The sequence below is a fragment of the Lissotriton vulgaris genome, chromosome 6 (assembly GCF_964263255.1).
Source record: "Lissotriton vulgaris chromosome 6, aLisVul1.2, whole genome shotgun sequence".
Lineage (NCBI taxonomy): Eukaryota > Metazoa > Chordata > Amphibia > Caudata > Salamandridae > Lissotriton > Lissotriton vulgaris.
In genome coordinates, this window is record NC_141694.1 from 1,890,953,095 (window position 1) to 1,890,969,401 (window position 16,307).

General features: G+C 46.1%; 1 protein-coding gene across 1 annotated transcript in view; it reads left to right on the plus strand.

Annotated features, from left to right (window-relative positions):
- LOC147709789 (antileukoproteinase-like) overlaps window positions 1-9,047 on the plus strand; it is a 74,017-nt gene extending 64,970 nt beyond the window's left edge. Inside the window, exon 4 of the mRNA XM_086928230.1 lies at window positions 5,138-9,047. Coding sequence (XP_086784356.1) covers window positions 5,138-5,163 — 26 coding nt within the window. The 3' untranslated portion in view covers window positions 5,164-9,047. The remainder of the gene's footprint in view (window positions 1-5,137) is intronic.
- Window positions 9,048-16,307: the final 7,260 nt, after the last annotated feature.

Here is a 16,307-nt window from a genome sequence, read left to right on the forward strand (position 1 = left end):
GTAAGTTCAAATGATTCTTGTAGATAAGCTCTTGCTGGAGACAAGTCATGTTCTTGTAGCTCCTTCCATAGCCTATAATTCAGTGTGAGGGGTTCTGCTTTTCTGATCTTGTTCCAGCATGTTATATATGCCCCATGTCTAGCCACCGACTGTATAAGTAGCCCAAACTCCAGCCAATGGCTTTTGCTGGCTGCGTCAGAGGATACTCTGCTAGGGCGTCTGCGGCCCTCGCTGAGATCGCGGCCTACACTGGTGAGCTGCAGCGTGGCTTACTGCTGACAATCTCCACTGTCTTGTTGCTCCCAAGGGGCTGTCCTGAGGGGATTCCTGCATGGGGCGCTGCCGTCTCACATGTAACCTGTGTCAGGGTGGCAAGTTCAGTTGGGGCGTGCGTTCTGGACTCAATACTGACCACATCCAGAGGCCCTTGTGGTTCCAACTTCTGCGCACCCATCTTCTCCTACCCCAACATAACATGGGTCGAACAGACCCCAAACAGCGCAAGCTGCCTTTTGAACACTATGGAGAGTGTGGCGAGATGACCACAGCAGCCTGGATGGGCGAAACGGCTGGGAGCCCCTCGGAGCTGACAGAGCCGGCCATGGTAGAGGTCTTTATAGTGGGGATATATGTGGGTTTCAGGGCCATGGGCAGGCAGAATGAGATGAACGAGCAGCTGAAGGGTGCTGAGGAGCGGGTCTGTATGCTGGAGGATGGTGCCTCTGCCATGTTGAAGTGCCAGGAAAAGCTGAAAATGCAAGGTCAAGACGATGGCTGTGAAAAACGAGGACCTGCAAGACAGATTGCACCGCAACAACCTCCGCATTGTTGGTATTGCGGAGTCCACAGCCATGGGCAAAATGGATCTGTTCTTTGAGCAACCCCTGGTTTATTCATTGGTCGCAAAGCTTTTCCATCAGCATTCCTAGTAGAGCGTGTGCATCAGTCCTTGAGCCCGAGGCCCCCCCAGCACAGCTAGAAGGCCTATCATTGCCTGAATGCTAAATTTCCATGATATAGACACAGCTTTGCAATTGGCGGCTGAACATGACCAGGTCCAGTATCAGGGAGGTATAGTCTCCTTCTACCTGGACTTCACCTTGTTGGTTTGGGCGGCCCATTCGAAGTTCATGAGCGTCAAGGCCTCACTCAGGGAGCTGGGCCTTCACAATGACACGTTACACTCTGCCGTCGCCGAGTTGATGTGCAGGACAGGTTGAGTATTTTCCATTCCCCTGCAGAGGCCCAGGTGTTTTGTAGATCATATGCCAAGGATCATCGTGGCTCCTCCTGGAGGTCTCCAGCATGGTCTCCTCCGGATCTCCATGCCGCAAACAGCTCAGACCTCTTCCCTGCAGATTGACATAGAGGACACAGAGCTGCTATAGTTGCTCTAGGCGCTGTACTTCTTTCCGCAGCCTCTAGATGTGTTGGATATTGATTGAGGACCACAGCTACCCGACTTGACAACCTGTTGGCCATGGCAGACTCCACAGAATAGCTATTGTACCCAGAACTGATGGTTGTCTGTGGGTCGACCCTCACAACAGTTGGATAATGCTGATGGCCCATATGTTTCTTTTTCCCCACTATCCCCTGCAAATAATCCTTATCCCAATTACTGAAAGTTAAAATGAATCTCAAATGGGAACTTACTGTCTCGGTGTTGCCTAGCCTCTCTGGCATGTAGCACTATGTTTAATTGTTTGTATTGGGTATGGTTTTGTTTTGGTTCATATACGGGTTGCTGCTGGGGACAGGTTTGCCCGTGCTGGTTGGGGGAGGCCTGGGTCAGGGGAGGAGGGAGGTGGGTTGGAGGTGTAAATCAGATAAAGTAGTTTAGATAGGCTTTTAGTAGTTTCCTGAATTTACTGTATAGGGGGTCTCTCAGAGGGTTATGAGTAGATTGTTCCAGTATCCTGGGGTGAGATAGGAGAAAGCCTTACCCCCGGTGCGAGTTTTATAACTTTGGGGCACACACAGAAGGGTCTGGGTGCTCAATCTGAGATTTCCGCCTGGGACGTAGTTTGTGAGTTTTTTTAAGATAGTGTGGGCCTTTGCCTCTCAAGGCGTTATACGTGAGGCAACAGATTTTGAAATAGGAATGCTTCTTCACTGGGAGCCAATGCAGTTCCTTCAGCAAAGACGCAGATGGTGTGCCTGCAGGACGGTTCACAACTAGTCTTGCCACGGTGTTCTGAACCACCTGTAGCTTAGTGAGCAAGGTATCACCAACTTCAGCCAGTAGGGTATTTCCATAGTCTAGTCCACATTGACTCTCCTGAGTTCTTTCACAGCCTGTCGCAACTTTTGGAGAAAGCAGACCCTGACCACATCATAGTTGGGGGTATTTTAGTTTATGCTTTAACCCGATGGATTCCACTGCATCGGGTCCAAGTGGCAAGCCCCATGCAATGCACGTATTGCATAACACTCATGACTCCCTTTCTCTCAGAGATTCATGGATTCACCAGCATGCCCAGCTCCCGGGTCACACCTTTTACTCTGCGCCACACAGCACTTGGTCAAATTTGATTACTGGTTCCTTTCTCTCACTCTCCTTTCCTGGCTTGGAGAAGTTAAGCACCCCCACTTGCATGCTGTTGGACCGTGCTCTGGTGTGCATGAGTTTAAATGCCCTGCTCCAAGAAAGTAGGGCCAGAACCTGGTGCTTGCCTTGCCGCGCTATGCTAAACTCTGTTTCATGCGACCAACTCAGGACTGCCGTACCCAAATATTTTGTACTTATTGCAGGCTCCGTTGCCACACAGGCTACCAGAGGGGGGTCCGAATATATGCCGGAGCTCATACTTTGGATGGGACCCGGTCTTTCGATAACGGTTGGGTACTGGAGGAGCTGCAACATTTTTATACTCAACTTTACTCCTCTAAATACATGTTGAATGTGATGCTCTGGCAAAATACGTTGCTGTGGCTATGATCTGGTTGTCTGCTCGATCACTTTACGCGAATGACATACTACTTTTTCTCAGACACCCTTCAGAGAATCTGCATCCTGTAGTCCCTGAGATTCAGGAATTTGGCCACTTCTCAGGCCTCTTGATCAGCTGGAGGAAATCTGAGCTCATCCCGTTGACAGCGGCCACTTGCCAGTTTCTGAGTGAACTTCCACAGCAGTGGAGTGAAGATACTGTCAAATATCTAGGTATACACATACATTAAGATCAGGAGCAGATCATACGACTAAACTATGCCATGGCTGATCAGGGAAGCGAAGGGTAGTCTGGGACAGGCATGCGACCCCATCTCCGGTCAAGCAGGTGTGACTACTTCTTTGATTTTGTCAGTTACATATGCTTACCTCCAAGATTAAAAACACAAACCCGGTACCATGACGTTGCAAACAGCTTATTAAATCAGTTGTGATTTCTTTAATCACTCCATCTTTTCATTGTATTACCGTGGTAATTCTAAAGCTAATACATGCTGACGAGAGCTGACCTCCAGGGATACATGAATTTATCAGATCAGGACCAATCTGGGTTTCCCTACCTGCTTTGGTGACTTCCGGCTGATTGCACCTCTCCATCATGACGAGGATACATTTGGATGTCTGCTCTATCATCTTTCAATGGAACTTTCCGTGCCTCTCATGGAGCCATCGAGTAACGCGTAATCCATGTTTGATTTCGGACAGGGAGCCTGGCGATCACATCAACGGAAGACAGGAGCTGGTTAAATTCTTGACCGGGGAGGTAATGATGAAAAATAACAATACAGGTCTCTTCTAAAACCCTGTTACTGAACTGAGCACATTTTAAATCCATTAATGTGGATCCATTGGAGCTCAAGCTTGCTGCCAGCAGACATGAGAATTTAAGCTCCAATTGCGCATAGTAAAGTTGCTGCAGTTAAAAAGCTTGTAGTTGGATCTTGGGATCGTGCTGGCAGTCCGTCGTGAGGCGAGCTACCTCTTGTCTCAGCCCCTGCATCTTGGCGCCCCCTTGATGCTCTTGACTGAGTGTCCTCGGTGTTCAACGTGTTTAAAGAATGAGAGTGTTCAAAGCAGGCTGGTCGCCTGAGTACTTCAGCTGGGAATAACTGAAAAGGTCTCTGGTTCTATTTTATTGTGTTTCTGAACTGAGGCTATAATTGAGAATTACCTGCAGGTTCAGCCACAATCTAAAGATGCAAGTAACACAGCTATAATGAGACACTACTGACTGTCACATAAGGCAGCTACCTGTCCCAAGTGCAGACTTGGCCAATTTGCACAGAAGCACATTCTGATCTCTGCAAGTTCCATTAGTGTGTTTTCTTTTGAGTCCAGTGCCTACCTCTTAAAATGAGGTTAGCTGCAGCTCTAATTGGGTCAGAATCTCTCTGTGGGTTTCACAAGACATGTGCACACACGTGTGCAGGCTGAGTGAAAAAGACTGCGGTCTGACAACGACTGATCTCTGCTCACTGATAGCCCCAGGTAGATGGGGGTCTCAATTGGAGGAAAGAAATTAGATCAATCAACCCGTCTTGAACATAGTGTAAAATGTCTCTTCACTGTGTACACTAAATGTGAATTATGTTTTACTTGCTTAAGAATAGAATGACAGACAAAAGTCATAGCCACTGCCGTGTGTACAATGCCTAATGTGTACCGATGGGGCACACCACTATGGATCTCTGGAACTGACACACTTTCTGTCCGTGTGTTGCATTTAGAATTTAGTGGCCACTGCCAACACTTCACCGGGGGTAACAGCCCAACTTTTCATGAATTTTCACTGCAGCAAGCGGAGCCTGATGAAGGTTGTCTTTCACTGTGTGGTTGCCTTATGAGTTACTGTTTGGTTTCCTTCGCCAACACCTCTGTGCCCTCCTCATGTGTTCATTCACCCGATCCAAATCAGACCATCACGCCCTAGCCCTCACTGATCCAACAGGACATACACTGGCAACTCAACAGGCTGTCAAACATTTAGTATTGAGCTATTCATGGCTACATGGCACACAAAACATGCAATTATAGAGACTGCGATACATATGAATGTTGTAATATAATGGTAAGCAGCAAAAGTTTTAAGCTTCAAACTATATCTTGTCCTAGGCCTCTTAACTCTGTCACATTCTCATGTACAGTCACAAATGGCCACTAATTCTATTGTTCTTTTTTCCATAGCTAAACCTGTCCCTGCCAGCAATTAATAGCTGCTTACCTGGGTCCATGCCACTGCACAGTCCTTGGCTCATCATTGGCTAGCAGTGAGAATCCTCGCCTCGTCATTGGCCTGCACTCAACGGGTCTTCACTGATCATTGGCTTCTACCACATAGGCTTCAGATCTTCAATGGTCAACACTGGTGGCCCCATGATCATCATTGGCCTCCACCAGACCCGCCTTCTGTCTTCATTGGCGGCATCAGAATTTTCCAGACAACACCACATCAAGAACTTTGTGATGAGGGGGCATTGCTTCTGCTGCATCTGTAGCTCTTGCTGATGATACTTGCTTTACATAGAATAGCAGAGGGTTTGGGGTAATTAAACTGCATGAGTGACAAATTCTAAAGCATAACATTCTTACGGTGGGTGGGCATTGCTTACCAATCCCATTCCTGAACTGCCTGAGAAGGTGTCCGCCTCCACAGACACGCACAATGTTTCAGCGACATAGGCCAAGGCATCTTCTGATGTAGGACATAGAATGAAGCTGAACATGGGACCCCTGGAACAGTTCATGGCAGACCTAGCATTGGTGAGTAGGCGTCGCGGGAGGAGGCCGGTGGGGCCACCACTCCTGGATCTCCGGAGGGCCACTAACAGGGCTGTCCATCCACCTTTGTGTTACATGAAGAGCTGGGTGTGTTGAGTCCCAGTGTCATTTCTGGTGTTGTGTTTTGTTTTCCTATTGAATTAAGTTTGGGTGTTGCATTGATCGCTCTCGCTGGTGCAGTTTTATCCTTTCTATGGATCCACAATCAGGGCTGCTGCTGTGGTTCATCCTCTGATGGGGAGGGGAACTGGGACAAAGAAGGGATGAGGATGCAATGCATGGATCACTTACTGGCAATCTTTGTTACAGAAAGGGACCTTCCCCAGCCCATAAGGCACCCCCACACCCCCTCTCAGAGGTCCTTCGTCTGTGGCCGTCTGTGGCTCCACCAAGCACATGGCACTGGAGGAGGGTAGGACAGCATGAGTCTTCAGACCATGTCCTTGTTAGTGGATGTGACTGGAAGAGAAACAGCCGATTAAGTACATTTGTATCCTATTTACACCGGTACACATAGCCAGTAAAAGAAAAACGAAAAATAACATTAATTTAGCAAGTGTTTTAGAACACTGGTGCAGGCTATAGACCTGCCAGTAGAGTACATACTTTGTCCCAAGAAACCATTACTCAATCCAATTGAAAAGAAACACTACTCTTAAATACAACACTACTATCAGTAAAGGAGGAGCTGCAATGTTGTGCCTGTCTGTGGAGGCTGAGTGCCTCTGTGCTGATGTAAGTACTGGGCGAACAAGGGAGAGCCAGAGTGAAGGACTTACCTGCAACTAATCCAGGAGTTACTGCTCAGGTAAGAACATCACTGCTTCTGCAGCTCTCTTCCTACAGAACTTCCCTGACAGCAGCCCTCAGTCTACCCAGAGGGAGTCAGTGGTGGGCGGTGCAACATTCAGTGGTTTCATGAAGACTCCGGGTCTCAGCAGAGCTGGACTGGGAACAACAGCCAGCCCTGGCGGATTGCTGCTCAACCAGCCCTAGGAGGGGAGGGGGGCTAGTAAGAAGCACTGCTCACACTTCTGTTACAGGAAGCTGATATTGCAAAACCGTCCCCCTGTGACAAAACCGGCCCCCACGGCGACAAAACCAACCCCCACCCATCCTGCCCACTGGGTAAACGACCAGCGCCCGCTACGGCCAATCCGGTCCTGGGTTTCAGCACAAGTGTTTATAGATGATTATTTACGCCCATTGCTACTTAATGGTCCTCCAAGCACTCTCTATAAAAATGGTGCCGTGGCCCCCATGGCTCTGGTTCTAGGTCTTGACTTTGCCCTTTCTTCCTTCCGCCTCCTTTACCGTGTGTCACTTCCTCCAGTGAAAGAGCCCAGAATGCTCCACTCGCAGCTTTCTGATCCAAGCAGCATTTAATGAAGCTTCATGCCAGGCTGTAACGCTATCATAAACAATACAATATCCATAGCTTACATTAGCAATGCCTTCTTAAATTTCTATTATAAATACTTTGGGGGTCATTTAGGGTTTGTTGGGAGACAGAAATGGCATTAAATCGATGGTCTCCCTGCCTCGCTAAACATGCAGCTCTCTGGCCTCATTCAGAGGCTGAGGAGCCGCTTGGGTTGAGAGGGCGGTGCCCCCGCTGGCTCCACTGGCGGAAACTTTCAACCGTTAACAAATGAATGTGGAAAAGGCCGTCCCATTCAGGGTGGGGCGTCTGACATTCATTTAAATGCACAGGGCCACGCGGGGTGGGAAACAACCTTTACAACGCAACTTCTACAACGCAAGATCCATTACATTGCATGCCATTACAACCCAACCATTACAACACATGAAACTACAACGCATACCACTACAACGCATGTCATTCAAACGCAGTCATTACAATGCATACCATTACAACGCATACCATCACAATGCATAGTACCCTTACACTATCCAAAACTTACCCTACTGTTGCACCCCCTGGAGTTAGAATAGTAATTTTTACCTCTACACTACCCAATACTTACCATACATGCAATGTAATGGTATGCGTTGTAATGGTATGCGTTGTAAAGGTAGTATTCGCTGTAATGGAATGCGTTGTAAAGGTAGTTTTTAGACAATTCGTTGTAATGGCATGGGTTGTAATGGAATGCGTTGTAAAGGATTTTGCGTTGTAAAAAATGCATTGCAAAGGCATGCGTTGTAAAAGTATGCGTTGTAACATCATACATCCTGCGGGGTGGACCAGCCTGAAGGACAATCTAGCAGTGCCTATGGGGCTGGTCTAACAGGCTAGTGTGAGAGTCGATTTGTAGCTGCTCATGGGCATGTTTTGTGGTCTGGTTGGCTGTTGTTTTTAGATAGAGCCTGGGTAGCACATGTGCTGCTCTGCGAAGCATGCTGCATTCTCTCGATGGGTTTTCAACACGCCCAGCTCTTCTGGTTAATTGGTTGGCCTGCCTTTCGAAAGTCCTTTGCTCTGGTTGGCCAGTAGTGTCCATCTGTCACGCCTTTGGGTGCTTGGTTCTCTCCCAGAGGACTTCACTGATTGTTTCTTTTGGTTGGCCAGCTCTGGCCATCTGTTGCCTCTTTGCTCGCACCCTCTCCCTCCGCCATTGCTGCTATCCTTACTGCGCCGCTGCTTGTTTTCACAGGGAGTTTCCTTGCACTGCTTTTTGCTGCCCATCTTTGGCCATCTGTTTCTTCCTCGCTCACACCCCCTTCTTCCCGTAGTGATATTTTCTGAAGAAACACAATGCAGAGCGGAGAGGATGTAGCCTTGCGGTTAGAGCTTCCGACCTCGAAGCTGGGGAACCGGGTTCAAGTCTTGGCAACAACGCTCAACATCCTGTGATTCTGGGAAAATCAGTTAATCTCCCTGTGCCTAACAATGTGTCCGTCTGTAACGAAACTGTTGCTCATGTAAAGCGCTTTGAAACCCAATGTCTCTGGTCTAGTTTGCGCTATATAAAACGCTTTTTAAAAAAAGAACTTGTTATTTACCTGGAGGCTATCACTGGCTAATCTACTGGAAACTTCTGAGAACCACTGGGGGCAGTTCTGAGACTGAGGTGCCCAAAAAACCAAAGAGGCAACATCTGGTACTCTTAGAATTAGGATTCCAGTTTGTCATCTGTTAAGACGAAGGACTCTTTCCCCCATTTAGTGTTGGGTGAGGTGTAAGTGGTTTCGAAGGAGGATTCTATATCTTAGTCCATTCCATAATATCACGGGCCGCAGCTGCTTTGCTATGTTAACAATGTACAAGTCTTTTCTGTGCATGAGTGCTGGGTGGCATGTATTTTCATCAAGTCAATTCATACTGTGCAGCATTAAAAATGTGATTCACTTATGCTTGTTACTCCTTGTGTTTACTTGACCTGCAGAAATGACTAATGCAATCCTCCTTCAGGCACCCAAGAATATAATCTAGGTTATTCAAGCTCTTTTTCTAAAGATGACTTTTAATTTTCCAAGAGCTGCTTCAAGGAAGTCTAGCTCACTGTTACTTTTCCAACACTGTCACCTTTTTATCACCACTTCTACGGAACAGTGGTTGAACAGCCAGAGAATGAACATGCCATAAGCGCCTTGAAGGACAATAACACGTGAGAGTGGTTCGTTCCTTTGCTCAGTGAGAGAGGAACAGCTGAGGTTGGAGGGTTCCACCACCATCGCCCCTGAACTCTGCCCCACCATCAACTGCTCCATCGAGTCTGACACCTTCCCTGAAGCCTAGAAACACGCAAAGGTAAACCCCCTTCTGAAGAAACCCTCTACAAACTCGAAGGACCCGAAGGACCTGAGGGGTTACAGACCCATCTCTCCGCTCCCCTTCTCTGCCAAAGTCATTGAGGAAGGCAGTCAACTCACCAAATACATCAAACTAAACCACACCCTGGACCCCTCCCAATCAGGCTTCTGAAGCAACTATAGCACTGAGACTGCACTCCTCGCTGCAACTGATGACATCCGCACTCTCATCGACTGAGGTAAAACCGCAGCACTCATCCTCCTGGACCTCTCTGCCACCTTCGACACTGTCTCCCACCACACCCTCTGCGCAAGCCTCCACGACGCTGGCATCCACGGCAAAGCTCTGTTCTCCTCTGAACCTTTAGAGATCCCCTACAGAGTTCCCCAGGGCTCGTCACTGAGCCCCATCCTCTTCAACATCTACACAGCCCTGCTTGCAGCCATCATCAGAAACTAATGACTCAACCTTGTCTCCTACGTTGATGACACCCAGCTGAATCTCTTCCTCACTAACAAACCTGCAGCCGCTAAGAGCAACATTCACAACGGGATGAAAGCAATAGCCACCTGCATGAAGTCCTCATCCTGGGCACCAACTCCTCCGCCTGGGACAAATCCTGGGGGCCCACAGAGCTCTGAACCTTCCCACACCCACCAACCACACACTCAACCTATGCATCATCCGCGACTCATCGCTCTCAATGAACTGCCAAATCAACACCGTCTCATCCTCCTGCCTCCACACTATCCGCATGCTTCGGAACATCTTCAAGTGGATCGAATCCAGGAGAACGGTCACCCAGGCGCTTGTCAGCGGAAAACTCAACTAAGGCAACGCATTCTATGCGGGCACCACCAAAAACTCCAAAAGAAGCTGCTGTGCATCCAGAGCGGTTTCACACGACTTACCCTGGACATCCCCTCCCGCAGCCACATCTCCAGTCACCTGAGAGACCTTCACTGGCTCCCAATCACCATCGGGGTCACCTTCACACTCCTCACAAACAACTACAAAGCCCTCCATAACACCAGAACTGCATACCTCAGCCATCGCCTCCCCTTCTACACACCCGCCAGACATCGCCGCTCCGCTCAACTGCCACTGGCCACCGCCCCATGGAGCCCCAAGACCTTGGCTGGAGCAAGATCCTGGAACTCCCTGCCTCTGCATCTTAGGCAATCACTGTCTCTGCCTCAATTCAGGAAGAACCTCAAGGCCTGGAGCTTTGACTGAACTGCAGATCCAACCCCCACGCCTTGAGACCCTAGCGGGTGATTAGTCGCGCTTTACAAAACCCTGATTGATTGATTGATTGAGTGTTTTGCTTCACAGAGGTGAAAGTGAGCCGTCGTAAGGTAGACACATATTGACAGTATTTTCTATCAATAATCATTGTTATAATGATGCACCAAGAGCTGTGAGTGCATTTGCAATAACTGCTGCGCTGTTTTTCAGCGCGCACTGGGATAACTGTCATCAGAAGTACTTAAAAAAGGATTTTGATACTACTTATTTGGAAGTCTCTACTTTTGAAGATTTAACTATGCCCCATCCGAATCAGTGGCTGAGTGACAGGTTTAAATGATTACAGCTGTAAAATACAAGGAAATCCCACAGCATGAAGATTGAGGAAATTAGAAGTAACACCAAAAACAACAATAGCTGCTGTGCCGTTGACCTATAAGACAGCAAGAAATGTAGTGATTTATCATTGCGCAGTTCGTTTTGTATTTGTATTTGTACTTTTGCTCTGGTCATTCACCCCCTTACGCATGACCACCGGTGGCTGGAGGGCGAGAGGATGAGTCTAAATATGTCACAGTAGTCCTTTCTGCATCTTGGAGCCATGGGACCCATTCTACCACCGTCAGACTTGCCTGCGTCTATGGGCTTACCAAACAAAATCAATCAAATAAAACTTTATTCGGATGAGGGAACTTATCCATAAAAGTGCAGACAAGTCAAATCAGTTTACAGAATAAAAAGCCATTCCATCCTTATTTAAAAAGACAACACATTCCTAAGGTTGGTACAAATAAAACGAAATAAAATAAGCACTGAATTAATACTTTTAAAGAAAGAAAACTATCCTTAAAACCCAAAAAGAAAAAGAAAAGATACTAAACACAATATAATTTCTAAAACTTATTTCACAATAAAGTAATCAATACTTTAAATATAACAATTAATCATAATCTTTTCGGAATTTGATGCATGATTTTAAAAAACAAAGTATAGGGACAATTGAGAACTCAGTGTCCAAACATTGTAGGGCTTGAAGCGCCGGGCGGCATTGGCGTAAACCCATATATTTTACTAGCGGTAAAATCAAATTTCTCCGTGGGTGGTCATAGAGGCTGCAAAAGAACATTACATGGAGAAGCGATTGCTCTGACTGCCTGTCACAAGGACAAGAGGAGAGGTTTCATTGGTCTTGGGGAAAGTCACAAAGCGGTGGAAAATACTGAAACGAAACCGGGTCAGCAAAAATTTGTCGTAATATGTTAATGTTGTTAGCAGTAAATAAGGCTGAATCCCCCAAGAGGTTTGTACTGCTAGGAGGTGAACGTTTGTCGGCTTTGAAGTCTCTCTTGCCATTCTAAGCTCACGAAGATGGGATAAACATACATTTTTCAGGGTGGCTAGTGATATGCTCACGATAGTTTCGGGGTGGGTAAAATAGGATTCTAAATTTAAATCAATAAAGAAATTTGAAAAAAAATCCAACCATGTAATGCTCTTCCATCTTTCTAGGGCGAGGCAGTCGATAATCAGAGAGCGAGTGTGCCATATACGCTGCCATAGTAGGATCGGTTGGATGGCAATGATGTCAGATATATAGTCCATACCTAGTTCCAAGTGGCAGCCGTAGATTGGAGAGCTTTTGGGGACCGCTAGAAGATACCTTAGAAAACAGTTTTGCACCTTTTGGATGCATGCAGTGGCGGAAAAACCCCATATTCCTGCTCTATATAGAGCAACTGAAGAGCATTTAGCATGGTAAATCTGGAGCAGTTTGCGTGCCGGCCTAGATTTCGGGCAAACGTTTGCAGGGCCGTTACTGTTCTAAGGAATGACAGTGTCCTGGTTTGAATTGCTGTTCGCCAGTTTTGTTTATTATCGATCAGAATTCCCAGGTAGGGGTATGTTTTTGTACAGTCTAACTTGGTTTTATTTATATATATACCCTTTGTGTGGCTAGTGGCTTTCCCAACGTGCATGATAACGGTTTTCTTATTGTTAACCTTTAGATCCAAACTTTCCATGAATAGGCAATATCTATTAACCTGCAATTGTAGTTGGCAGGGAGTCCGCGCCATTATGACCGCATCATCTGCATAAAGCAGAGCTGGAATAGGATGACGGCCAATCATGGGGAGATCCTGGCTGCCCTCTAGCATTGCCACCTCCAGGCCATTAGTGTACAGATTAAAAAGGAAGGGGGCCAGCACGCAGCCCTGCCTGACTCCCTTCACCACATCAAAAGACCTGGTCAACTCCCCCCGTACCGTAGCGGACTTTGGCTGATGCCCCTAAATAAAGGTCTTGCATAAAGCGGACTAAAGGGGGGTCTACACCTATTTTAATGAGGATGTTCCACAGCTTGCAATGAGACACACAGTCGAACGCTGCCGACAGGTCGACGTATGCCAGATGGAGTTTACCCCTCTCCGCTAATAGGGACAAGTTTAGTGCTTGTTCTACCGTCCCCATTCCCTCACGAAATCCGTACTGTAGATCAGAGAGTATTTGATTTTCAGCTGCCCAACTACGGAGTTTTTGGAGGACTAACTGCCCTGCAACCTTACCAGTTGCATCTAATAAAGAAATGGGTCGATAACAAGCTGGGTCATTACGATCCCCTTTCTTGAAAATTGGGAGGAGGATTTAGGATTTCCATGAGGTGATTGGACCTGTTTCTTTAATTGCATCAAAGACTCTAGTGAGGATAGGGGACCACAAATCCAAATTATGTCTATATATATCGAGAGGAATCCCATCAGGGCCAGGGGCTTTCCTGCATTTCAATAACTTTAATGCGGTAACTACCTCCTCGTGGGAGAAACTGAGGTTGCCACCATCTCGAGGTACCTATATGGGTGCAACTGGCCCCCCAAAAATGGCTGAGAAGTGGGTGACCCACGCGCACTCATCCACTGCCACCTCAATTCTCTGGTTCGAATTTGAATTTGTTAAGAAGGGAGTTTTAACTGTACGCCAAAATGTGGTTGAGTCCCTTACAAGACAATTTTTGTGGTTGAGTCCCTTACAAGACAATTTTTGTGGAGCGTCTCCAGTAGGGTTTTTGAATCTCTAGGTTACAGTGCTTTAAAGACTGGGTATACTCCCTTCTGAGAGGGACAAATTCTGATTTGTTTCTGATGCTGCAACGGAGTGCTTTCTTCAGAGACGAATAGGCTCTCCTGGTGTCAGCATTGAACCACCCCTTTTTGGTTTCTTGTTTCCCTTTGATTTACTTATTAATTCATCATTAATTGTTTTGGTAATGATCAGGAAACTATCTATTATTTTATCAGGGGGAGAGACAGCATTGAGGCAAATTTCTATTTGTGGTAGAGTATGACTAAGAACTCTACCTGTGAGTGCGACAGGATCCACGGTTTCCCACTTTATGGTAAAACCATTTAATTTACCCATGCTCAGTGTGTCTTGGGTTAGTAGGGAGGGTGAGTTAACCAGTTTACAGTAGTCAGGCACTATGATAGTCATAGAGTTTGGAAAATGATCACTGTTTGGGTTTGTTCCCGTCAGAAAGCAACCTATTTGGTCTGTCAGGACTTGAGAAACTAAGATAAAATCAATCAAGGAGGAATGGCCTCTTCCACTAAATGTTGGGGAAAATGCTACCGGGGGAACAACGAGCTCATTTACAAACCCAAGTTCTGATGTCATTAGGATTTCCATTAAACGGAGGCCTAAACTGGAATGCGGAAAATGACTTTGGTTTAAACCCCCCTCATCCACCCAGCCACATTTTTTGGAGCCACTATCCTTACAGAGACTAACATTAAAGTCCCCTCCCCAGATAAGATTAAATTGTTTGTTCCTTGTTAATTTCCGTTCTACCTGTAGGAGATGGAGGATTTCCTCCAATACAGGGAGTATGCCTTCGGTCCGTAGGTTATTATAAAAATTTACTACGTAGTAAGTCGCTTTTATATTTAGTGTTAATTTCAATATTTGAAAGTTTGGTGCACTCACTACAACCTGTATGCTACTGATAGGGAGATCATTTGCGATATAGGTTGCTAAACCACCTTTTGATCTGCCTGAAGTTGAGGGTTGGGCAGGAGAAATAAAAGTTTTGTACCCTTGTAGATGAAGTTGGGTAGTGGACCATTTTTCCTGAAAGCACAGAATGCTATGTTTGCGAATTTCAGAGAGCCAAGAGGGTAAATCTACCTTAAGTCTAAGGCCTGCCACATTCCAGAATATCATGGAGAGATGCGTGGAGTTTTGCTTTGCAGAACCCACGGCCTCACCCGTACTTGCGAAACCTGTTGCATCGACGACTAAAGGATTACCTGGGGGTTTGTCCATCGTCTGACTCTGCAGGGGCACTAGAGAAGCCTCTATGGTAGGCATGGGGAGTAGATTTGAACTGACATTTTTGTTTGGGGTTGTTTTATAGCACACTAGTGGACTTGAAGCGGACATAGATTTTACGGGGGCCAACTTTACGTTTAGAGACTTACATTTACTATACCCCTCAGATGGACGGGCGATGGTTTGATCAGATGGTTCCAGTCATTCATTTTCATCAAGACCCGACAAGCAGTGAAATTAATTGTACGTAGGAATGTTACAGCGGCCAGGTAAACTGTGTTGCTGGACCCAGCTTACCAACAATTCCTGGCCATCACATACGATGCAGAGCTTGGTAGAGGCCAATGCATAGAACTGCCCTTAAAGCTCATATAAACAGCATGAGTAGGGCAGCTCTTTACCACCTGCCCACAGTCGCTACGATCCTGCTCTTCAGCTGAGACACACTCAGACTGCCCTGATCTTCTCTGCTGTCCTCTTTTAAGTTCAAAAGAAAGTTTATTGAAGCAAATAAGATAAAAGTTGACTAAGTACAACAATAAAAATATTATAAAAAATCATACAGCAAAAACAAGTAAAATTGGTAATAAGAGTAAATGAAACCAAAAAGAAATATGAATATAACTAGCAGAAATTACATGAGATATGAAAGAAAAACAACAAGGAAAAATAAATATACAATGTAGGTATGGAACACATAATATGAAAAGTATATATAACAAGCTCAAGGAAGTCATGGAGGTTTAGTAACTTCTTGTTGCAACGGAGAAAGAGACAAAGATTGACTAGCACTTGCATCAAAGAACGTAGTGACAGGGTCCCACATTTCTCTTCTTTTGGCGGCCAGACTCATCAGGTATACAAACGTTGTGTCTAATCTATGATTATAGCACACAGCATACCACCAAGCCTGAAAAGATATTTTGGTGGAATCCTTCCAAGATTTAGTAATTTGTTGGAAAGCCACTGCTAATAATAAATCAATAATACGTATTCTAAAAGTGCATTGATCCCAGATAGGAGAGACGCTGCCCATGAAAGTGTGAGAAATAGAGAAGGCGTGAGTAGATGAAAAATTCTTATTAATTTGAGACCATACCTTTATCCAAAAATTATGAACTAGAGGGCATGTGAAGAGCATGTGATGAAGGTCTGCACCTGGTGAGGAACAAGACCAACATGTATAAGTAGAATCAGGAAATCGTTTACTAAGAACATGTGGTGAGAACAAAAGTCGGTTGTAAATAAAAAATAGTGTCTGAGTTGTGTTAGCCGCCTCTGCTGTCC